Here is a 24,747-nt window from a genome sequence, read left to right on the forward strand (position 1 = left end):
GTGTGTGTGTGTAAAACTGAAGAGGGCCTCCAGGGGCACTTAACCACTGAGACACAGCCCCAGCCGTTTCTATTTTTTTTTATTTTGAGGCAGGGAGTCACTAAATTGCTGAGAGTTATATTAAGATGGTGAAGCTGGCCTTGAACTTGTAACTTGTGATCCTCCTGCCTCAGCCTCCCTCTTCACTGGGATTACAGGAGTGTGCCACTGTGTCCAGCTGTCCTTCCTCTTTGCCATCGGCATCCACCCTTGATGATCCACTGCTGACTTACACCATTTTGCAGGGAGGCACTGCCAGCCTCCTGTCTGGACAAGACTCCACCCTCTGGGGACCTCAGCTCATCCCTGAGGCAACTGTAGGCTTGGGGAGGCAGCTGGGTCCCAGCCCCTCCTCAGCACCAGCAGCACGAGGCACCGAGTTCCCCTTTGGAGGGTGACCACAGCTGTCACTCACCACTGGCTTCCTGCCAGGGCTTCCTCTGTCCTGCCCCACCCCAGCTTCAGAGGACCCTGGACTGGCTCCGGCCCTGGCACATGCAGGATGCTGCCCCTGCTGCTGCTGCCCCTGCTCTGGGCAGGTGAGTGGGCTGAGGGAGGGGCGGCCAGGGCGGGGGCAGGGCTGAGCTGAGCCTCTGTGTGCCCCCAGGGTCCCTGCAGGAAGATGCAGGGTACAAGCTCCAGCTGCAGGAGTCGGTGGCAGTGCAGGCTGGGCTGTGTGCCCTGGTGCCCTGCTCCTTCTCCTACCCCTGGAGTGGGTGGAGTCCCCCCATCAAGCTCTACATCTACTGGATCCGGGAAGGGGACAGGACATACTATGATGGTCCTGTGGCCACAAACAACCCAGACGTGGACGTCAGAACAGAACACAGGAATCGATTCCATCTCCCTGGGGACGTCAGGGACAACAACTGCTCTCTGCTCATCAGAGACGCCAAGAAGAAGGACACAGGAAGCTACTTCCTGATGGCAGATATAGGATGGAATACAAGATATACTTTCAGAGATAAGAAGCTGACTCTGCAGGTGACAGGTAGGCGGGGCCCAGGATGGTACCCAGGTAGTGAAGACCCCTGGGTTAGGACAGGGTCAGGACGCTAGAGCTGTCCCTGCTCTGGTCTTGGGGCCGGGGTGCTCAGAGGTGGTACGGGACCCAGGGCCAGCTCGGGCCCTGAGGCTCCAGTCACTCTCAGCGTCCCCCTGGGTGTCCCCTCTCTCTGGGGCCCAGGCATCTCGCTCTCTCCTCCTCAGCCCTCACAGAGAAGCCCGTCATCCACTCTCTGGAGCCTCTGGAGTCCGGCCGCCCCACAAGCCTGAGCTGCCGCCTGCCAGGGTCCTGTGAAGGGGGAAGGCCTCTCCAGTTCTCCTGGACAGGGGCGGTCACTAGCTCCATGGCCCCCGGGGCCCTGCAGTCCCCAGTGCTCAGCCTCACCCCACGGCCCCAGGACCACGACACCAACCTCACCTGTCAGGTGAAACTGCAGGGATCTGCGGTGACCACGGAGAGCACCGTCCAGCTCAATGTGTCCTGTGAGTGCAGGAGGCCAGCGGGGTCCCCAGGGTATTGTGAACAGGGTGTGTGTGTGTGTGAGTGTGAGTGTGTGTGAGTGTGTGTGGGTGTGTGTGAGTGTGTGTGTGAGTGTGAGTGTGTGTAGGAATGTAGAAGGATAAAATCAGACAACTTGTTTGTGGAACTGAGCGCTTGGAGTCCAGGTGGGGGGGGGTCAGAGGGACAGCACCCCCCCTTCCTGGTGTCCATGGCCCCCTTGGGCTCCTCCATGGCCCACGCTCTTCCCACTGCTCACTCTGAAGCAGGACCCTGTCTTTCCTCCCAGATGCCCCTCAGAACCTCAGCATCCGCATCCTCTTTGGAAACGGCACAGGTAGGAAAGCGCTCTTCCTGTCCACAGCTGAGACCACCTCCAAGTACAGGGGACTCAAGCTTAATGGAATTGGATTTAGGAGCAGGAAGAAAGAACCATCCCCTTCCATCACCTACCCTCTGTGCACCCCACGTTCACACACTAGGTTCTTCTCAAAGTCACAAGCAGTCTCTGGACCCTGCCTGTCCCCTGTCCCTGCCAGGTCCACTTCTTACTAGGATATCCAGGACCCACAGATCCATGCCACCCCACCTCACCATGGCTCGGCTCTGGGGGCTCCTGCCCCTGCGCTGGCCTCCTGAGTCCTGGTCCTGCTGCACTGACCTACCCTCTTTCCCAAGGCCACAGGGCTCTCTGATTTCTCTGCCACACAGTCCACACATGTCCCTGTGAGACGCTGAGTCTCCTCTCAAGACTCGCAGCCAAAGTCTCCAAGGGTGTAAAGGCCCAGCCTTTGATAACCGACAGGAATCCAGTGGGGATGGGCCAAGGGAGTGGGGAGGTCCAGTCAGACCTGGGAGCAGGGTCCCGTGAGTCCCCCACTGGCGGTCTCTTAGCACCTCTTTCCCCCCAGCTTTCCTGGAAGGCCAGGCTGTGGTGCTGTGCTGTGCTGCAGACAGCAACCCTGCGGCCCAGCTGAGCTGGTTCCAGAGGTCCTCCACCCAGAACGTCTCCCAGGTCTCTGACACTGGGCTCCTGGACCTGCCCCGAGTAGGGGCTGCGGAAGGAGAGGCCTTTACCTGCCGAGCTCAGAACGCACTGGGCTCCCACAGTGTCTCTGTGAGGCTCTCCTGTGAGTTCGGGAACCCTGAGGTGTGGACATCTGGATTCTGGAGGAGGGGCACCTGCTGACCCTCCTGCTCCTTCCCCACAGACCCCCCAAGGCTGCTGGGACCCTCCTGCTCCTGGGAGGCCCAGGCTCTGCTCTGCAGCTGCTCCTCCCGCGCCTGGCCGGCCCCCGCCCTGCACTGGCGGCTGGGGGAGGGGCTGCTGGAGGGGAACAGCAGCAATGCCTCCCTCGGGGTCACCTCCAGCTCCGCGGGGCCCTGGGCCAACAGCTCCCTGAGCCTCCACGGGGCGCTCAGCTCCGACCTCAGGCTGAGCTGTGAGGCCCAGAACGCCCACGGCACCCAGAGCGCCACCGTCCTGCTGCTGCCAGGTCAGGGGCCTGTGGTGGAGGGAGACAGGGTGTCTGAGGGGAGCCTCCTGGATCTGGGGACGGGGGCTGGGTCTGGAATAAGCGGCTGGGAGTGGGGCCCTTGGCTTCCTGACTGAGCCAGCCCTGAGCGGCTCCACCAGGAGCGGGGAGAGTGAGTCCTCTGCCCTTCTTCTCTGCAGGAAGGTCCAGGCCAGGGGTGTTGCTCGCAGCCCTTGGAGGTGCTGGTGCAGGGGCCCTGCTCTCTCTCTGTCTCTGCCTCGTCTTCTTTTGCATGTAAGTCTTGGTCCCCGGAGTTGTGATTCAGGATCTTTAAGATGCGGAGAAGGGCTCCAGTGATCAGGATGGAAATAAAGATTTTACTACTCACAGACCCTGGGTTTGGGGGGGTGCAGGTGCCTGAGGTCGTGCGCATGGCAGTCAAGGAGCACCCCGGCTCCTTGGGGGTGGGTGGGTAAGGCATTATCCAGACAGGCGGTGTCAGAGGGGTTTAATGGAGCAGGTGAATGTGAGCCCCAGGGAGTCACATTCACAGGGTGACATCTGTGCGTCCATGCAGGGTGTGGGGGCAGGGGCCACTCAGGTGTGCTGTCTGCAGCTGTGATCTCCAGGAGGGAGGGGCTGAGGCAGATGTCTGGTGGAGCACACTGAGGGACAGGAGGAGGTGGAGAGCTAGAGACTGTGGCTGAGCCCCGCTTCCAGCATAAGGAGCTCAGGCCAATGCAGAATGGCTGCTGAGGCCCCACCAGATCGCGAGAATCCACTAGGAAAGGACAGGGAGGTACGTGGCGGTGAGCAGGCGAGGGGCCCCTGGATCCCAGAAACGCCACACTCAGTAGATGCAGAGGGGCCTCTGTTCTCATTCCTGACAGCCTTATTGGTCCATGCTGCGGGTACTTGCCATCTAAGGGCTGAAGGTGAATAGCTCAAGGGCTTTCAGCGTGTTCACAGAGGAACGCACCCATCGCCACCATCAATTTCGAAGGTTTTCATGAGGCCAAAGTGAAAAAGGGTTCAGCTCCCTCTCGTGGTCACCCCCCCCCCCCCCCCGATTTTCCTCCCGCCCTAACCTCTTCTGTCCCTGGCTTGGCCTAGGTGAAACCCTGCGGTACTAGTCCTTTGCGTCTGGATCCTCTCACTTCGCACAGTGTCTTCAGGGTTCTCCCAGGTTGCAGCCCGTGTCAGAGCTTCAACCCTCTTGGTTCCTAAAGGGCACTTGCTTGGGGGCTGGAGCTGGAGCCCAGTGGAGGAGCACGTGCCCGCCATGCTCAGGGCTCTGGTTAGACCCCAGCATTGGAAAAAGAAAACAAGGCTCCAGTAATATTCCACTGTATGGATGACACATATTTCCTTCATCCATTCACTATGTGATGGGCACTTGGGTTGCGTCCACCTCTTGGCCATTATGAATAACACTCCTATGATCATTCATAACCAAGTTCTTACTTATAAGGGGGTCCTGTAGGAGTGGAAATGCAGGCTCAGGCCACCTCAGCCTCGTCCCTGGGTGTGCACGGGATGGAGTCCTCTCACATGTCCAGGCCTCTGGGTCGGCTGGGTTCTCCATCTTCGCGGGCCAGAGGCAGGCTGCCCACTTGTGCTGGAGCTGGTTTGACTGCCCGTATGTTCCTTCCCTCAGAGTGAAGTCCTGCAGAAAGCACAGGCCTGGGAAACCAGAGGTCATGGATGACAGGGACCCTGTCATGGACACCGTCCCCTGGGTGAGTGATGTGTGTTGGGTCATGTGGGGGGGCGGGGAGGTCTGTGCACGTCCACACTGAGGCCTTCAGCATTTCCCACACCTGCTCCTCCCTGGTCACCTGGCAGAGACCCAGGAGGTTTCCTCTCTCCTGTTCTCGGCCTTCATCTCCTGGAGCCAGTAACGGCTACGTCTGCCCAGCCTTCCTTCTAGGAAAGCTAACTGGCCCTCTACTCATCCTCCTGCTCGAACTCTGCTGGACACTCAGTCTACCTCCCTCCTTGCCTCCGCCTTTCACCCTGGACACAGGCTGCCAGAACCTTCTCCCCAAAGCTCTTACCTTCCAGCCTACCCAGAGCCCCGAGTTGTTGCCCCATTGCTGGGAGAATCAGGTCTGCACTCCCGGGCCCACCATCTGATGGCCAGCCCCCACTATGTCCTGTCCCCTGGTCCAGCCACAGTGGCCTTCTCACCGTCCACACACAGAGACACACACTTCCAGCTCTGGCCTCAGCATGCACAGCTCCTCCTGCCTGGAACACCCTTTCCTCCCCCTTTCTACCAGGCCCCCTGGTCTAACCCTCAGCTCTAACCTCCCACTCCAGGAAAACCACGTCTCCCTCCCTGCGGGCACCCCCCCCATGTCCCCAGGGTCCTGCAGGCCTCCCTGTGCTGAGGGGCTCATGATGCCCTCTTCACCTGTCTCCACCCTCTCACTGTATTGGTGACATTCTTCAGGACCAGGGCTGGCTCTCCCTCAGCCTGCCCCTGTCTAGCATGTTCCCCTTCATAGAACCAGGTCCACGTTACCCCTGACGGAATTACCCAGGGTGCTTGGTTCCTGATAAGCACTTAGCCCAGGAACAAGCATTGTTCACTCTTACTCCCTCATTTTTATTCATAATATGTGAAACACCGTGAGCCTTCCTTCCAGCCCGAGGCCGAAGGCGTGGGCGATGGCTGACACCTCACCCTGCCTGTGTGGCTGCTTGGTCCCCGCCCAGGGCTGCTGTTCTGGGTCTCCTCCTCCTAGTGCTGACAGGTACATATAAGAAGCACACTCCACTTAGTTTTTCCCAACCCACAAAGGGCGCCATGTTCTGCTCACTCTTCTTGGACTTGCTTTGTGGACTCTGGATCACACTGATGATTCAGACACATTATTGTGCAGAACTGCAGCTTATTTCCCCTCATGTACCATAGTTTATCTTGTGATCATGTCGATTATCTAGGCTCAGACAGATGGACAGTTGAGTTGTTTCCAGATTCAGGGAGTTTTTCTTTAGCATCATGTGGGAATTGAATGGCTGGCTCACGGGTATGTGAAGGACACGCACTTTCCCAAAGCCCTGGTATCCACATACACTCCCACCTGTGCCTGTGAGACCCAGGAGGTACGCCCTCAGTCTTCGTAGTTGGTTTTACCGCTTGTCTCAATGTGTTCTCGTCTCACTCTCTCACTATGGTGTCGATTTGCATTTCCTTGGTGTCCAGGAAGATGAAAATCTTTACATTTTCTCTGGCATGTCAACACTTCTCTATGCAATGCCTGCCACATCCGGAGCCCGTTCCTCTACTGAGTGTTCAATCTTGTCAGATTAAACTTGAATTTGTTGGGGGGCTTTATGTATTGATACACTAATTTTTTTTTTTCTGGAAATATGTACCTCCCAGTGAGTAGTTGGCCTTCACTTTTCCCAAGGTGACCTTGGATGAACGTAAGTTCTTAATTGTAATGTGATCATATTCATGATCATCTTTATTCTACTGAGTGTCTTTTAAGAAAATCTTTCCCATCCTAAGATTGGGATATTTGGGTAAAGTTTCTACTAAAATTTTCATATTTTGCTTTTCACATTAAAGTACTGAACCTACCTGGGGTTGGTGTCTGTGTGTGGTGTGCAGTGTGTACCCACAGGTACTTCCTGTGTTGACACACATGCCACTCTGTCATGTATCCTCATACCATGTGGGAGCAGGCCCCTTCTGTGGCCTCTGCTATGATGCAATGACCATGTTTATTGTCTCCGAGCCAGAACGGTCTAGGAGTAAACAGAAAGGCCCCCATGTCTAGTGGGGCAAGAACCCTCCTCCGTCTCCTTCCACAAATAGTCTTGGCTATTCTTGACCCTTTGTTTTTCATGTGACTGTAGAATCAGTTTGTCAAGTTCTAAAACAGACTTCTGTTGGTTTTTTTTTTTTTTTTTTTTTTTTTAAAGAGAGAGTGAGAGAGATAGAGGTAGAGAGAGAGAGAATTTTTTAATATTTATTTTTTAGTATTTGGCGGACACAACATCTTTGTTTGTATGTGGTGCTGAGGATCGAACCCGGGCCGCACGCATGCCAGGCGAGCGCGCTACCGCTTGAGCCACATCCCAGCCCCTCTGTTGGTGTTTTAATTGGAGTTACATTGAGCCTGTTTGTCAGTTTGGGAAGAATTTGCTTATTTATGAATCCTTCTTATCGACACAAGTATATTCATCTTAAATCTCTTTTAGTGTTTTCAAGGAAGATGTAGGATTTCTCCACACAGGGCTTGTTCCTCTTTTGATGTTTCTTCCTAAATATGGTTAGGGTTGCTATTATAATATCTATCTTTTAAAAAGTGTATTTTTAAAAATTTCATATTGCCTAAATGATGAGTGAGAGCCTTTTTTTAAATGTGAGGTTTTTAAAATATCACAGGCAGGACTTTGGTGTCATTTAGGGTCTCATTACTTTGGTAGCTGAAGAATGCTTAGGTCTTTTTCATGAGCCTGCTGATCTGTTAATGATTGATTGATTGACTGGTTGCAGTGCTGGGGATTGAACCCAGGACCTCGCTCGTGCTTCACTAACGCTCTGCCCCTGAACTACACCGCCAGCCCTTTTTATTTTTTATTTTGAGACATAGTCTCGTTAAGTTGCTGAGCCTGGCTTTGAACTTGCCGTCCTCCCACCTCGGTGTCTCAGTCAGCGATTTGGCTGCTGTGACCGAAAGACCTGACAAGAACAATTTTAGGAGGAAAAGGTTATCTGGGGCTCATAGCTTCAGAGGTCTCAATCCATAGAGAGCCAGCTCCATTCATTCCTGGGAGCTCAAAGTGAGGCAGAACCTCATGGCAGAAGAGTGTGGCGGAGAGAAGCCACTGGAGACATCACACCAGGACGCAGAGAGAAACAGACAGAGACAGAGGGGGAGATCCCTTCATGGACAAAATATAAACCCGAAGGGCAGGCTCCGGTCACCCCACCTCCTGCAGCCACACCCTATCCAGTTGTCACTGGTTTCCCCATCAGGGGATTAGTGCACTGATTGGGTGTAGCTCCTCATAACCCAATCATTTCTCCTCTGAGCTTCTTGCATTGTCTCACTCATGAGCTTTTGGAGGACACCTTATATCTAAACCATAACACTCAGCCTCCCAGGTCACTGGGATTACAGGCGTGCACCACTGCACCAGCTGACCTGTTCTTTTCTCAGAGAGAGATGACATCTCAGAGATGTTATCCTTGACTGTCATGATTTGCTGAGTCAGAGCAGCTGAATTTGATGCAGGTGTGATTCTATTTTCTTCAACAATCAGCTCATCCTTTTGGACTTCCTCTCATGTGCCCTGTAGGTGTATTTTCTTCTATGAGATTTCAACAATTTACCCACTTTCCTGAATACTCACTTTGAGGGGAAGTGAAAGCACACAGACCTGGCTGCCTGCAGCCACAGAAGCTGCACCACCTCTCAGACCACAGGGTGAGATCCACTGAACTGCAGACAAATGCTTTTCACTTCCTCACTGTCCGTCAGCACAGAGCTTCTGCTTTTTCTTTCCAACACAGATGGAGCTGAACTCCTCTGGTGGGCTCCCCAGGGCTTCTCTGTGACTGCATCACTTTATGGTGACACCCACCTCCACAGGTGACACAGCACCTCCACAGATGTCTGGGTGCCGAGAACCAGCTCCATTGTCTAAGTAGCTTCATCGAGTGAAACTCAAATTACTAATTTTTTATTGTTGTTTTGGTGCCAAGGATTGAACCTGAGGCCTTGCAGATGCTAGGCAAGTGCTGTACAAGTAAGCCACATCCCCAGCTCAAATTACATTTTTAATTTATCTTGTATCCTTTTTTTTTTTTTTTTTTTTTTTTTTTTAAACATATTTATTTATTTAGTTAGTTATTGGCAGACACAACATCTTTGTTGGTATGTGGTGCTGAGGATCGAACCCAGGCCACACGCATGCCAGACGAGCGTGCTACTGCTTGAGCCACATCCCCAGCCCCTCTTGTATCCTTTTGATTTGGTAAGCTAGCCTATTAATTGAAATAATCTGTATATATAAATTGAATTATTTTGAATAATTTTAAAATTTAAAAACATCATATATTTGTTGGTGTGGGGTATTACTTCGAATCCTTTGGGATTTCGAATTAGATGATTTTGGTCAGCTACAAGATCAGACTGCTTATTTCTTCTCTTTATATCCTTTGTTCCTTTTGCTTATTCTAATGCACTGGCTGAGACTCCGGTCAAACTCAAGGAGAAGTGTGTGACCTTGGGCATCTTTTGTTACTCCTGACTTTGAGGGAAATGAACTCTCTAACTCACTATCCTGCCATTCAGGTTGGTTTCTGTCAACCTTATTCAGGTGAAGGAAATTTCTTTCTATCACTAAATCACTATACATTTTTTATTATAAATTTTATTGAACATTTCAAATAAAATCCAACTGATAGGATTTTTGCCCTCCTAAATCTATTACCATTGTTAGTGACGATTAATTTTTTGTTGATGTTGTACTGGGGATTGAAGCCTGGGTCTTGCTCATACTACACGCTTCTGTCAAAGATTTTTCTCAGGTGAAACTACTCTGTCTTTCCTGGGAGAACCACATTGTTCCGGGCGTATGTTTTTGGTACCCTGTAGATTCAGTTGGTTAGTGTCTTTGCCTCTCTATACATCAACAGACCTGTCACTTCCTTTCTTCTCCTGTCGACTTTGTCTGGACATTGTTCTGCCGCGCGACCAGCACGCTAGCTTCATACTAGAGGTCCTAAGCATAGAAGTTAACTAGTGAGATCAAAATAAACACACATAAACTCAACTTACCTTTTTCTTGACCAGGTCTGAGAGGCTCCTGCCTCGAGCCACCCGGTGGGGTAGCAAGGTTTACACAAGAGACCAGCAGGAGAGAGGAAGGGGCATGCCAGGGAGTGGCCTTTTATTGGGGAACAAGAAATTCAAGGGAAAATTCCATCCGATGAAGGTGGAGGGGGACAGCATTCCAAGGTCAGGGTCAGTGATTGGTCTCAGGGTCAATGGTCAGTCACACCCCCACAGGGATGGGCTCTCCCACCTAAAAAGGGTGGGGATTAGTTCTGACACAGCTTGGCCGGAAAGCCTCACACCCAGGCAGGGAGGTGCCCAATCACGTGCGAGAACGGCTTCCCACACATTGAGATAACACTGAGGTGGTGAAGACAACTGCTCCTTTCTATCGTCTGGAAGAGAGTGCATGAATCTGGGATGGCTCACTTCTTGACAGGCTGATAGATGTCAAGGGCTCACTCCATTTTCCTAGATGAGTCATTTTATGTGTTGTTCAGTGAGCTTTTTCCTGGGGACATGTTAGTTTTTTGACAAAGGTCATGTGTGTGTGCATTCTGCAGTCTCTGTACTAGTTTAGAGAGTTTACTTCCCCTTTTATACTCCTGGTAGAGTGCCCAGTGACTTCTCTCTTTTTCTCTAGGTAGATCTCACTGTCTTCTTATTTATTATCAGTTTCAGAGAACCAACTTTTGGGATGCTTGACTTTCTCACTGCACCTTTGTTTTCTTTTTTTTTTTTTTTTTTTTTTGGCATTATAAGCTGGAGTTTTATTTATTTTTTTTTTTTAATTTTTTATTGTGGGTTGTTCAAAACATTACAAATTTCTTGACATATCATATTCCACACTTTGATTCTAGTGGGTTATGAACTCCCACCTTCACCCCATACACAGATTGCAGATTCACATCAGTTACACATCCATTGATTTACAAATTGCCATACTAGTGTCTGTTGTGCTCCGCTGCCTTTCCCATCATCCACCCTCCCCCCTCCCCACCTCTCCCCTCCCCTCCCCTCCTCTCTCTCTACCCCCTCCACTGTATAACCCTGAGGGTCTCCTTCCATTACCGTGCAATTTACCTTCTCTCTCCCTTTCCCTCCCACCTCTCATCCCTGTTAAATGTTAATCTTCTTCTCCTGTTCTTCGTCCCTACTCTGTTCTTAGTTACTTTCCTTATATCAAAGAAGACATTTGGCATTTGTTTTTTAGGGATTGGCTAGCTTCACTTAGCATAATCTGCTCTAATGCCATCCATTTCCCTGTAAATTCTATGATTTTGTCATTTTTTAATGCAGAGTAATACTCCATTGTGTATAAATGCCACATTTTTTTTATCCATTCGTCTATTGAAGGGCATCTAGGTTGGTTCCACAGTCTTGCTATTGTGAACTGTGCTGCTATGAACATCGATGTAGCAGTGTCCCTGTAGCATGCTCTTTTTAGGTCTTTAGGGAATAGACCAAGAAGGGGAATAGCTGGGTCAAATGGTGGCTCCATTCCCAGCTTTCCAAGAAATCTCCATACTGCTTTCCAAATTGGCTGCACCAATCTGCAGTCCCACCAGCAATGTACAAGTGTACCCTTTTCCCCACATCCTCGCCAGCACTTGTTGTTGTTTGACTTCCTAATGGCTGCCAATCTTACTGGAGTGAGATGGTATCTTAGGGTGGTTTTGATTTGCATTTCTCTGACAGCTAGAGATGTTGAGCATTTTTTCATGTACTTGTTGATTGACTGTATGTCCTCCTCTGTGAAGTGTCTGTTCAGGTCCTTGGCCCATTTGTTGATTGGGTTGTTTGTTCTCTTATTGTCTAATTTTTTGAGTTCTTTGTATACTCTGGATATTAGGGCTCTATCTGAAGTGTGAGGAGTAAAGATTTGTTCCCAGGATGTAGGCTCCCTATTTACCTCTCTTATTGTTTCTTTTGCTGAGAAAAAACTTCTTAGTTTGAGTAAGTCCCATTTGTTGATTCTAGTTATTAACTTTTGTGCTATGGGTGTCCTATTGAGGAATTTGGAGCCCGACCCCACCGACTGTAGATCGTAGCCAACTTTTTCTTCTATCAGACGGCGCGTCTCTGATTTGATATCAAGTTCCTTGATCCATTTTGAATTCACTTTTGTGCATGGCGAGAGAAAGGGATTCAGTTTCATTTTGTTGCATATGGATTTCCAGTTTTCCCAGCACCATTTGTTGAAGATGCTATCCTTCCTCCATTGCATGCTTTTAGCCCCTTTATCAAATATAAGATAGTTGTAGTTTTGTGGATTGGTTTCTGTGTCCTCTATTCTGTACCATTGGTCCACACGCCTGTTTTGGTACCAGTACCATGCTGTTTTTGTTACTATTGCTCTGTAGTATAGTTTGAAGTCTGGTATCGCTATACCGCCTGATTCACACTTCTTGCTTAGCATTGTTTTTGCTATTCTGGGTCTTTTATTTTTCCATATGAATTTCATGATTGCTTTCTCTATTTCTACAAGAAATGCCATTGGGATTTTGATTGGCATTGCATTAAACCTATAGAGAACTTTTGGTAATATCGCCATTTTGATGATGTTAGTTCTGCCTATCCATGAACAGGGTATATTTTTCCATCTTCTAAGATCTTCTTCTATTTCTCTCTTTAGGGTTCTGTAGTTTTCATTGTATAAGTCTTTCACCTCTTTTGTTAGGTTGATTCCCAAGTATTTTATTTTTTTTGAGGATATTGTGAATGGAGTGGTTGTCCTCATTTCCATTTCAGAGGATTTGTCGCTGATATACAGGAATGCCTTTGATTTATGCGTGTTGATTTTAAATCCTGCCACTTTGCTGAATTCATTTATTAGCTCTAATAGTTTCTTTGTAGAGCCTTTTGGGTCTGCTAGATATAGAATCATATCATCTGCAAATAGTGATAATTTAATTTCTTCTTTTCCTATTTTTATGCCTTTAATTTCTTTCGTCTGTCTAATTGCTCTGGCCAGTGTTTCGAGAACTATGTTGAAGAGAAGTGGAGAGAGAGGGCATCCCTGTCTTGTTCCAGATTTTAGAGGGAATGCCTTCAGTTTTTCTCCATTCAGAATAATGCTAGCCTGAGGCTTAGCATAGATTGCTTTTACAATATTGAGGTATGTTCCTGTTATCCCTAGTTTTTCTAGAGTTTTGAACATAAAGGGATGCTGTACTTTGTCAAATGCTTTTTCCGCATCTATCGAGATGATCATATGGTTCTTATTTTTAAGTCTATTGATGTGGTGAATAACATTTATTGATTTCCGTATATTGAACCAGCCTTGCATCCCAGGGATGAATCCTACTTGATCATGGTGTACAATTTTTTTTATATGTTTTTGTATCCGATTCGCCAGAATTTTATTGAGGATTTTTGCATCTAGGTTCATTAGAGATATTGGTCTGTAGTTTTCTTTCTTTGAAGTGTCTTTGTCTGGTTTAGGTATCAGGGTGATGTTGGCCTCATAGAATGAATTTGGAAGTTCTCCCTCCTTTTCTATTTCCTGAAGTAGCTTGAAAAGTATTGGTATTAGTTCTTCTTTAAAGGTTTTGTAAAATTCTGCTGTATACCCATCGGGACCTGGGCTTTTCTTAGTTGGTAGCCTTTGATGGTTTCTTCTATCTCCTCAATTGATATTGGTCTGTTTAGGTTTTCTATATCCTCCTGACTCAATCTGGGCAGATCATATGACTTAAGAAATTTATCTATGCCTTCACTATCTTCTAATTTATTGGAGTATAAGGATTCAAAATAGTTTTTGATTATCTTCTGTATTTCTGAAGTGTCTGTTGTGATATTGCCTTTTTCATCCCGTATGCTAGTAATTTGAGTTCTCTCTCTTCTTCTCTTCGCTAGCATGGCTAAGGGTCTGTCGATTTTGTTTATTTTTTCAAAGAACCAACTTTTAGTTTTGTCAATTTTTTCAATTGTTTCTTTTGTTTCGATTTCATTAATTTCAGCTCTGATTTTAATTATTTCTTGCCTTCTACTTCTTTTGCTGTTGTTTTGCTCTTCTTTTTCAAGGATTTTGAGATGAAGTATGAGATCATTTATTTGTTGGTTTTTTCTTTTTTTAAGGAATGAACTCCAAGCAATGAATTTTCCTCTTAGAACTGCTTTCAATGTGTCCCATAGATTCCGATATGTTGTGTCTGTGTTTTCATTTATCTCTAAGAATTTTTTAATTTCCTCCTTGATGTCTTCTATAACCCATTGATCATTCAGTAACCTATTGTTCATTCTCCAATTGATGTATGCTTTTTCCTTCCTTCTTTTATCGTTGATTTTCAGTTTCATTCCATTATGATCAGATAAGATGCATGGTAATATCTCTACTCCTTTATATTGTCTAAGAGTTGCCCTGTGACATAATATATGATCTATTTTTGAGAAGGATCCATGTGCTGCTGAGAAAAAAGTGTAACTGCTTGATGTTGGGTGGTATACTCTATATATGTCAATTAGGTCTAGGTTATTAATAGTGTTATTGAGTTCTATAGTTTCCTTATTCAACTTTTGTTTGGAAGATCTGTCCAGTGGCGAGAGAGGTGTGTTGAAGTCTCCCATGATTATGGTGTGGTGGTCTATTAGACTCTTGAACTTGAGAAGAGTTTGTTTGACGAACATAGCTGCACCATTGTTTGGGGCATAAATATTTATGATTGTTATGTCTTGTTGGTGTATGGTTCCCTTAAGCAGTATGTAGTGTCCCTCTTTATCTCTTTTGATTAACTTTGGCTTGAAATCTATTTTATTTGATATGAGTATGGACACGCCTGCTTGTTTCCGAAGTCCATATGAGTGATATGATTTTTCCCAACCTTTCACCTTCAGCCTATGTATGTCTTTTCCTATCAAATGTGTCTCCTGTAGGCAGCATATTGTTGGGTCTTGTTTTGTGATCCATTCTACTAGCCTGTGTCTCTTAATTGGTGAGTTTAAGCCATTAACATTTAGGGTTATTATTGAGATATGGGTTGTTCTTCCAGCCATATTTGTTTATTTCTGTTACTAAACATTGTTTGTTTTCCTCTTTGATTGTTTCCCCCCCCCTTTACTGTCCTACCTCCCACTGTTGGTTTTCATTGTTATTTTCCATTTCCTCTTCCTGTAATACTTTGGCTAGGATGTTTTGAAGAGATGGTTTTCTAGCTGCGAATTCTTTAAACTTTTGTTTATCGTGGAAGGTTTTAATTTCATTCTCCATCCTGAAGCTTAATTTCGCTGGATACACAATTCTTGGTTGGAACCCATTATCTTTCAGTGTTTGAAATATGTTATTCCAGGATCTTCTAGCTTTCAGAGTCTGTGTTGAAAGATCAGCTGTTATCCTGATTGGCTTGCCCCTAAATGTAATCTGCTTCCTTTCTCTTGTAGCTTTTAAAATTCTCTCCTTATTCTGTATGTTGGGCATCTTCATTATAATGTGTCTAGGTGTGGATCTCTTATGATTTTGCACATTCGGCGTCCTGTAGGCTTCTAGGATTTGGGATTCTGTCTCATTCTTCAAGTCTGGGAAGTTTTCTTGTATTATTTCATTGAATAGACTGCTCATTCCTTTGGTTTGGAGCTCTGTACCTTCCTGTATCCCAATGACTCTTAAGTTTGGTCTCTTAATGTTATCCCATATTTCTTGGATGTTCTGCTCATGGTTTCTTAACAGTCTTGCTGAGCTGTCTATGTTCTTTTCCAGTTGAAATACTTTGTCTTCATTGTCTGATGTTCTATCTTCTAAGTGTTCTACTCTGTTGGTAGTATTCTCCATTGAGTTTTTAAGTTGGTTTATTGCTTCCTGCATTTCTAGGATTTCTGATTGCTTGTTTTTTATAACCTCTATCTCCCTGTATAGTTGATCCTTTGCTTCCTGGATTTGTTTGCGTAATTCGTTGTCTAAGTGATCTTTCATTGTCTGATTTTGCTGTTTAATGTCTTCCTTGATACTCCAGATCATCTGAAGCATGTATATCCTGAATTCTTTATCTGACATTCCATCTGCTGCAGCTGTTACCTCTTCTAAAGTTGCGTTGACCTGCATTGCTTGTGGTCCTTTCTTTCCTTGTCTTTTCATACTGCTTGCGTATCTTTCCTGCAGGTGCGGGCGGCGGCTCTGCTCTCTCCTTATTCCAATTGGGGTGTCGTGGCTACCACGCCGGCAGGTCACTGGGCCTGTTCTGGGAGCTGGTGGCGGCTCTGTTCTGCCCCTACTCCAATTGGGGTGACGTGTCTGTCGTACCAGCAGGCCACTGGGCCTGTCCTGCTGGTCGGTCGCAGATCTGCCCACCTTTCGGGCACGAGTGGAGTCTCTGCTTTGCCCCTACTCCAATTGGGGTGTCGTGACTACCCCGCCTGCAGGATGCTGGGTCTGTTCCTGGCAAGGGAGGCGACTCTGCTCTGTCACTACTCCAATTAGGGTGGTGTTTGTACCCCGCCGGCAGGCTCCTGGGCCTGATCCGCCGGTCTGTTGTAGGTCTGCCTACCTTGAAGGCGCGGGCGGCGGATCTGCCCTGCCCCTCCTACCACGCCTGCGGACCCCTGGGCCTGATCTGCAGGTTGATCACTGGTCTGCTCACCCTGCGGGCACGGGTGGCGGTTCCGCTCCACCCCCACTCCAATTGGGGTCACGTGACCACCACACCGGCAGGGCCTGATCCGGGCGTGGGATAAGGATCTGCTCTGCCCCTACTCGAGTTGGGGTGACGTGTGTACCACACTGGCAGGCCACTGGGCCTGACCCGCCAGGCTGTCACAGGTCTGTTTACCTTGCAAGCGCGAAGGGCGGCTCTGCCCTGCCCCTCCTACCACGCCCATGTACTGCTGGGTCGTGGGTCTGCCCACCTGGCGGGTGTGGGTGGCGGCTCCGCTCCGCCCCCTCTCCAATTGGGGTCACGCGGTCACCACGCTGGCGAGCCGCTGGGCCTGCTCCGGGGGCTGGCGGTGGCCCGGCTCCTTCCCTCTGGCTCGAGGACAAATTGAGGAGACTCGGGTGACTGAGCCTCACCCCCCTTACCAGGAGACCAACTGCTTATGTCACCGCTGGTATTGATGAAGATCTCTCCTCCACCGCTTTCTGCTGACATCAGATCTCTGCCATGTTGGTATCCTATGCGAATGGCAGCATTTCGTTCCCCTTGCCAGGCAACCCAAGCAATGGGTGAGTCCTGACCTGCCCTCAGCAGGACCCGGACCGAGACACAGTTTCCGCGGGCTCCTAGCCCCGGTCCAGGGAAGTTCCGGGAGCCGGAACTCGGCCGCTCCGTGCTCGGTGGAAGCTCCTATAAGTGTAGGCTCCAAGAAGCAGCCCCCGCGGGCTCAGTTCCGGGAGCCGGAATTCGGCCGCTTAGTGTTTGGTGTATGCTCTGATAGTAGCAGGGTCCAAGAAGCAGCCTCCGCGGGCTCCGCAGCCCTGAGCCAGGGCGGTTCCGGGACGGTTCCGGGAGCCGGAACTCGGCCGCTCTGTGCTCGGTGTAAGCTCCTATAAGTGTAAGCTCCAAGAAGCAGTCCCCGCGGGCTCAGTTCCGGGAGCTGGAATTCGGCTTCTTGGTGTTTCGTGTTTGCTCTGATATTAGCAGGGTCCAAGAAGCAGCCTCCGCAGGCTCCGCAGCCCGGAGCCAGGGCGGTTCCGGGACGGTTCCGGGAGCCGGAACTCGGCCGCCCCGCGCTCCGTGTTCACTCCGATAAGATCAGATTTTAAGAAGCCCCCAGGCGCTGAACCCTAGCAATCTGTCTGCAAGCCGCAGGCGAATTGCAGCCTGAAATTACCTGTTCTATGGCTGAATGAGCTGCGGTCAGTCAAAAACAGGTGTGGTGACGTCAGTTTACCAACATGGTGGCTGCTGGCCTCCTCTGTGGTCTGACCGGTGTGGAGAACCGAGATGGACCGCTTCCTTCCCCGTCTCGAACCCAGAATTCAGCCCTGAGTGCGGTGCTTGCGCGGCTGGCAGAAACTGCAGCGCTGTAACCCTGCGTCTCTATCCCAGCGCGCCTTGCAGACTCCAGCCGCGGGGCGATTTGCTGAATAAGCAGTTTTACCCTCCGTGCGACAAACCTCTCGTGTTTGAGTCCCCGTAGCCGATCCTCATGCGATGGAAATCCTTCCTCCAGGTTCCGGCGCACCCCACTATTGCTGGAAATTCCTAACAAGATATCCTTTAGCCGTCCTGACTTGTCATACTCCCACACAGTGAAGCAGCACACGGGGGTAATGCACTCCCCTCGCCGCCATCTTCCCTCTGCACCTTTGTTTTCTACCTGGTTTGGTTTTGCTCTCATTTTCTCAGCCCCTGCCTTCTGCTTCCTTCCGTTCATTCTGATGTGCGTCACTAATTTTTAAGCGGAATACTTAGCTTGTTAACTTACAGCTCTTTCTTCTTTATGAAAGTAGTTATGGATGCATTTCTTTAAAACACCACAAGTTTTGATATGTTATTTTTACATCAAATCAGTTCCAGATATGTTAGAGCTCATCAAAATTTCTTCTTGGAATCTTACATTATTTGGTGTTTTAAAAAATTATACAGATATTTTTAGACAACTTTCCATAAAAGATCCTAACTAGATGCCTTTTGGTGAAAATGCATGGTCTTTATTGTACCGAATTTTACGTTGTATTGAGGCTTGATCTGTGACCTGTACCTAATGAGGTTTTATAATGTTTCCTGTGTGCTTAAAAATATGCATATTTTTATTTCTTAAATTATAGATAAAAGTTCCCAGACCAGTGCATTCATTGTAATATTTAAATCCAGATCTTTTCTGATAGATTCCCTGATCTGCAAATATTCGGGAAACGTGTCTTAAAATTTTAGATGATGATAACATATTTGTCAATTCCTCCCTGCAGATCTACCATGTGTTTCTTATATCTATGTGCTTTTAATTAAAACTATTTATTTTAGAAGCCTCAATTCTCAGTGTATTGAACATCTGATCACACATGCTTTAAAGTTTATTTGGTTGGATCTTAACACAGCTACCCAAATTTGTGGTGGGTTAGATGGGGCCTTATGCTTTTCAAGCCTCATTTTCCCCAACATTTTAAATATTTATGCTTTAGCAGTGGTTTTTGTACATGGTGTGTAAGCAGCTGTTCAAGAGTGTCCTGTGACACCCTCTTGCGTTTACCCTGTCGGTGTTGATTGTGATCATTGATGTGGAGATTTCACATTTTATTTTTACTTGGCTCTACTTCTCTAATGTTTTGGTTTCCTTCTTTCTTACTTAAAAATCAATGCCTCTGTGTCACAGAGAACACTTTCTTATCTCTTGGTCACTCTTCCTTCTACTCTGTAAAATGTTGGTATTTTCTATAGATCTAAATTTTCATTCTGGGTCATTAAGAACATATTTGTGATTTTTCCATTCCCTTTTTGAAAATATGCAGCTACACGTTTCACCAAGCTATTTTGCACCTTCATATCCTGTACTTATCACAGGATATCCTGGGGTTGCTCTCTCTCCCTCTCTCTCTGTTTTTTTCTTTTTTTAATTTGTCTTCCCAGTGGGGCTTCAGTCTGGGTTTCCCTGTGCTGAAGCTTGGGGGCGGGGGGTTGTGAAAAATTGAAAACAATTTTTTTTTGCCCCGATTTTTACCCGGAGAGAAGAGGAATTCCAGGATCTGATGTCCCTCAGCCCTTGTCCCTTCAGCCCGACTTCCCCTTGAGCCATGAGATGTTTTCCCCAATTGGACCTGGGGTCTCTTGGGGAGTGGTCCCCTACCTCAGCTCCCAAGGGCACCTGAGGGGTCTGGTTGGGGCTGTTCACAGGTGCCTTCCGCAGGACACCTCTTTTCGGATGGACTGCTGGATGCCCCAGGACCCCCTGTGACCTGGCGGCCCTTGTTTATATGGGCAGGTGCCTTGTGGCTCCCATCTGGCCAGCATCCGGTTCATTCCCACCAAGACGGCCACTCTGGGGGGAGCGCTGGCCAGGAGAGCCCGGTTTGGGCGTGGGGTCAAGTCACAGTGCAGGCCGGTGGCCCAACACCTGCAGTGCAGCGGCATAGCGGTGCTGGGGACCCGGAGAGAAGAGGGCAGGTCCCGGGGGCAGCGGGAGGGGCGGCGCAGGACGCCTCCACCAGGCTCGGGCGGGACCTGCAGGCTGCCGCCCTCACGGGTCGCGGCTGTTGGAGAGGGGGGCTGCCCCTGGGCTCTAGAGCAAGCCGACGGGCTCCGGGGGGTCACGCAGTGACGACAGGCACCTGCTTGGGGGCGGGCACCAGGTCAAGTCAGGAAAGCTGCCCGGCTGCCCCGTCGGGAAGCGGTTACAAGGGGTCCAAGGAGGCCAACTCCGCATCGACCACCTTGAGGAAGGAGCAGGGCGAGACCCCGGAGCCGCCGAGGGCGACTGCGCCTGCTGCCGTAGGGGGAGCAGATGCCCCGGCGACGGGGGTTAAGAATTCGCAGGTGAGGATCCCCACCTGGCCCGCCTCCTGATCCCGCCTTTCTCCCTCCTCCCCTCCAGGGTCCCAGGCAGAAGTCCTGTCCCGACAGCTCTGGGGACCAAGCCTGCCCGGCTGGGGGCGCTGTCCCCCCAGGGAAGCAGGAGATGCACTACGCCACGCTCAGCTTCCGCGGGACCCCGTCGGCAATGCCTCGGGGGCGCGAGGCCACCAGCAGCACAGACTACTCAGAGATCAGGACGAGCAAGTGAGGACACCCCAGAGCCCGGCCTGGCGGGAGGAGAGGAGAAGTCAGGACTGACTGCGGACGCAGGAAGCCTCGCCACCCAAAACTGAAAGCGCGGCCCGGGTCGAGCAGAGAGGGCCACTGCGGGATGGAGAGACTTGGGCTCAAACCGGCCCCAGCGCCTTCTGGGGCATTATTATCAAGAGAGCCACCTCACCTCTGTCCTCATTTCCCATCCTGTAAGTCAGAGAAACCGAGACACGGAAGCCACAGCAGAGGTGCGCTGCAGGGCAGCTGCTTCCTCCTTCTCCTGGCAAGTTCCCCTGAGGCTGGGGGACCCGGGCAGGAACTGGCCAGCAACTTGTGGAAGTCCCTCCAGGAGAGGCCAGCTCCCCTGCCCAGCATCGGGTTCATGCTGTGACCACCACTGTGCTCTCCAGGTCATCTCTTCACCCCACCATGTCCACCAAGGGCTCCAGCATCTCTCTTCCTCCCCAGTCCCTTCCTCGGTCCCTTGGGGGGGGGGGTCCAGAGGGCCTGTGCACAGCCTAAGAGCTGAGAATGACTTTCTTCCTGGCCTCAGACAACCTGTCACAGGCCTCTCCTTCCTCTGGTGCTCCGGGCTCTTGATGGTCTCCCTGCAGCCCTCACCATTCCCTGGACCCTCCACGCTGGTTCACACCACCCCAGCTTTGCAGCTGCGACCCTCCTCCTGGAGGCCATGCCCCTGGCTTCCGTCTGGCTTATGCCTTCCCGCTGTCCATCCTGCTCTCCAGACGCTGGTCCTTGGTGGATGGTGGAGAGGGTGGACCGAAGACAGACCACATACATGCCCTTCTCGAAACCCAAACTCGTTGGGTTTTTTAAGTGCTAAGACAAAAGCAGTGACGGGTTTTCAAGCAGCACCCAAACGTAAATAAACAGCAATGTTGTCTCCTAAACGTTCAAGTGGCCATGAGGAAAGGAGTGGGCAAGTCCAGTGTGGCACAGAGTATTGGATAAATGCTTCAGTTAGAGACAGAGTCAGCTTGGGTTAATATCCCAGCCACCGGAGCTCCTTGGGTCATGATGGCGGTGCACATCAGACCCTTAACCCTGGGACAGCACAGCTCAGGGGCTCAGCACACTACCATGGATCCCTCATTTACCCTGATAACGGTGGGACTCGCTGGGAGCTGAACCCAGGGCCTTGTGCAGGCTGAGCAAACACTATTCTACTGAGCAGTATCCCCAGCCCTGCTTTGTACCACTGTCAAGTTGAAACATCATAAGTCAAGTCGTGCAAAGTCAGGGTCAGTCTGTTCAAGGTCTTCACCATACACACACCTAACGTAAAACACCAGAGAATGTCAAGGAGCAGAAGGAGACAAATTGTGCATTATGCCAACTCTGAGAAAAAGAAAACTTGTGTAGTCCTTTTTGGTGATACCAAATACACAGGGCCACACTGTTATGTTCTTACAGGATTCTAAAGCACCCACTCTTATTTCAGAATACGTACACAAGGATGGTGCTTATAGTCAAAGGCAGAAAATGAGACGCTCTCAAGTGTCAGTATAGAGGTCACTCATGAAGAGGACCTTCTTGTCCTGCTTCTGGGACTGAGAGATGACCGCACAATGTGAATCTTTGTAACAAAAACGTGAAAATATAGCAAGATAGGACAAGTCTGGTGTTCTGAGAGTCATCTTTTGTTGGAGATTTTGAATAAAAAATAAAAGTTCCTTAACAGAGATTATGGCCCAATGTCAAGGACAACTCATCCTGCCTATCCAGAGGCTTGATAGATTTGACAACACTAAAATTGGAACAGTTTTCTCAAAGGACTCTGGAGATAAAGTTAGGTCTGCAAAGTATAAAGCTTACCACACATTATTGGTTGTGGGGACACAGGGAGAGGTCCTGACAGTCAGCAAGACCCATCTGACTGAAGGCCAGGGGCCTGGCAGGGCCTGGCATATCCTGAAATGGTGAGGGGGTAAAGCCAGGGCTGAGTGAACGCTGAAAGGAAGTCGGTCCTGGTGGAAGTGGGTCCAGGTCCCCACAGCCCCTCCCCAAATCACAGTAGCCCCAGGGCTGCTCAGGGCAAGAGGAAGAGATGGAGGCTGCAGGCCGGGCTGGGTTCCCTCTGCAGTAGGGCCGAGTCCACCTGGCTGTCTTTGCGGCTCCAATGCCTGCACGGTGTGTAGCCAAGGCAGAGCTCAACGCTGATTTATGGGTGTTTCCAGTATCTCAGCCTCTCCCCAACACAGTCTATTCCATGAGGCAAATCCCTGCACTCTGGTTGCAGTGAGGAAACAGCCACAGGCCCACAGCTCACACCGCTGCCGGCCCAGAACAGGCAGCAGGTGCCCCTTACCAACTCCAGCCTCGGCCGGTTCTTCCTGCTTCAGCGCAGCTCATCCCCCGCCTCCTGCTTCCCCTCGCTTCCCCCTACCCTCTCTGCAGGCCACATTGAAATCCCGATTCTCCGAGGTGCTCTGGCTGGCTTGGTCGCTCCCCTAAGACCCACGGAAGTTCACCGGGGACCTTCCTCCTCTGGGAACCTTCCGGTGGATCACTCCTTGCCTGTAGTAAGCAGGTTGAGAATCCGCTGGAAGCAAAGCATCTTGAACTAGGAGGAAGGTGGTGCTGGGAACTGGTCCTTGGAGAAATGACCTCAAACCCCCTGGACTCCCCTCTGGTGGCAGCTCCTGGGCTATGGTCTGATGGTCCATCCCTCTTGAATGCAAACCCGCCCCAGAGCATGTCTGGTCTCTTTGGGGATCCAGTGTTTGATACAGGGTTCAGGAGCACGCTCTGTGGTACCAGGTGGGTGTCGGTTGCCATCCCAACCCCAGAATGTAGGCGATGATGTGAGACCCTGTATGGCCACTCCACGAGGAGTCTCAGTTTCCCACTCTGTCAGATGAGAGTTACCAACCGACCCCTCTCAGCTGGTGGCGAGGGCGAAATGAAGCAGTGTGGGGAGACAGCCGGGGCCTGGCACCCGGGGCCTGGCACCGGGGAGCGCCAGCTGACACCCAGCTCCCTCCTGGTCTCCTGAGCGAGGGGACAGCCAGCAACACTGAATATGTGGTCTTCGGAAGAATTCCTCCTCTCCCCTGTCTCTCCACCAGAGCGGAGGAATAAGCACAGGGCAAACAGAGGGTCTGAGGGAAAGCACCCAGAGGCGCCCACCCGCCCCGTTTCTTCCCGGATCCTGCTCACCTGGGCGTCCTGCGGGCCTGGGGCTCGCACCTTGTGCCTGGGGATTTGGGCGAATGGCAAGAGTGGGCGGTTTCCTGGATTCAGAGACCTGCGGTGCTCCAGGACCACGGACAGCGCCAAGCCCGCGGCCGGGGCGCCCAGCAGGCCCTGGCGGGTGGAGCGCCCCCTGCAGACAAGCTCGGGTCTGTCTCAGGGGCAGAAGGAAGCAAGTCGGGGAACCGGGTTGGTGACATTCTGTCCTGCAGGACAGAGGGGCTGTTAAGGGGTCCAAGCTTCTCCTCAGCCTCCCCTCTGAAAGCGCCCTAGGGAAGAGAGGACTTAGCTGCAGAGAGACAACACATTTCTCACAAGGCACTGGGTTCCTCACCCCTCAGGGCCGACTACCTGTCCATACAACACTGTGTCAGACTCCTTCCCCTCCTCCCCTCACTGTCCAGTGGGCTAGGATTCATCTCTTGATTTAACTCCCTTCCTTCTACTGTTATGGAGCTCTGGACAACACTATTTTTGAACAACAACAACAAAAGAACATTTTTGTGGCCCTATTCTGTGCCTGGCTCTATGTCAAGTCCTGCTTGATCTCACGTGAAAGAATGACGTATCAGGAGACTCATTAGAAATATGTATTTTAACTCCTGGGTTACAGAAATAATTTCTAATCTCTTCATTCGGTATGAACAGTAATTACTCAGATTGGAAAAACGATCCTGTGGCCTTAGGGGACCCCGGGATACAAAAATGTGTCATGAGGGGCAGAGAAGACCCAGAAAGGGCAAAATGGTGATATGGTAAGGAGAGGAGAATTGGTAGATACCATGAGGGGGCAGGCCTGTGGGGATGAAGGAACTATTTAGAAGTCGAAGCTCATTCTGAAGGTGTGAGTGCAGGGCCCGTGGGAGACGTGAGAACTGGCTGAAAGATGCCAGCAAGTCCAGCTGTTTTCTGGACTCAAACTGACACAGGAAGAGCACAGTGTCACACCCGCGTCTGCGGCTTGAGCCAGGGGCCCAGCTCTCAGTTACAGCCCTGACCATGGAGGAAACCATCTCAGAGGAGTTTGAATTCAGTCATCCTTTCTGGAAGCTTCTTGGGTG

At 50.1% G+C, this 24,747-nt stretch overlaps 1 protein-coding gene across 1 annotated transcript; it reads left to right on the top strand.

The window, feature by feature from the left end:
- Positions 1-453: 453 nt before the first annotated feature.
- Positions 454-22,110, top strand: LOC124107845 (sialic acid-binding Ig-like lectin 5). The gene is made up of 9 exons (XM_046466076.1): positions 454-578; positions 647-1,030; positions 1,249-1,527; positions 1,833-1,880; positions 2,455-2,673; positions 2,755-3,039; positions 3,219-3,312; positions 4,676-4,757; positions 20,280-22,110. The coding sequence occupies exons 1-9, from the start codon at positions 542-544 to the stop codon at positions 20,466-20,468; spliced, it is 1,617 nt and encodes a 538-aa protein (XP_046322032.1). The 5' UTR covers positions 454-541; the 3' UTR covers positions 20,469-22,110.
- The last annotated feature ends 2,637 nt before the right edge of the window (positions 22,111-24,747 follow it).

The sequence above is a fragment of the Marmota monax genome, unplaced genomic scaffold, assembly GCF_021218885.2.
Source record: "Marmota monax isolate L192 unplaced genomic scaffold, Marmota_monax_Labrador192_F-V1.1 WCK01_AAM20220418_F8-fsc00160, whole genome shotgun sequence".
NCBI lineage: Eukaryota > Metazoa > Chordata > Mammalia > Rodentia > Sciuridae > Marmota > Marmota monax.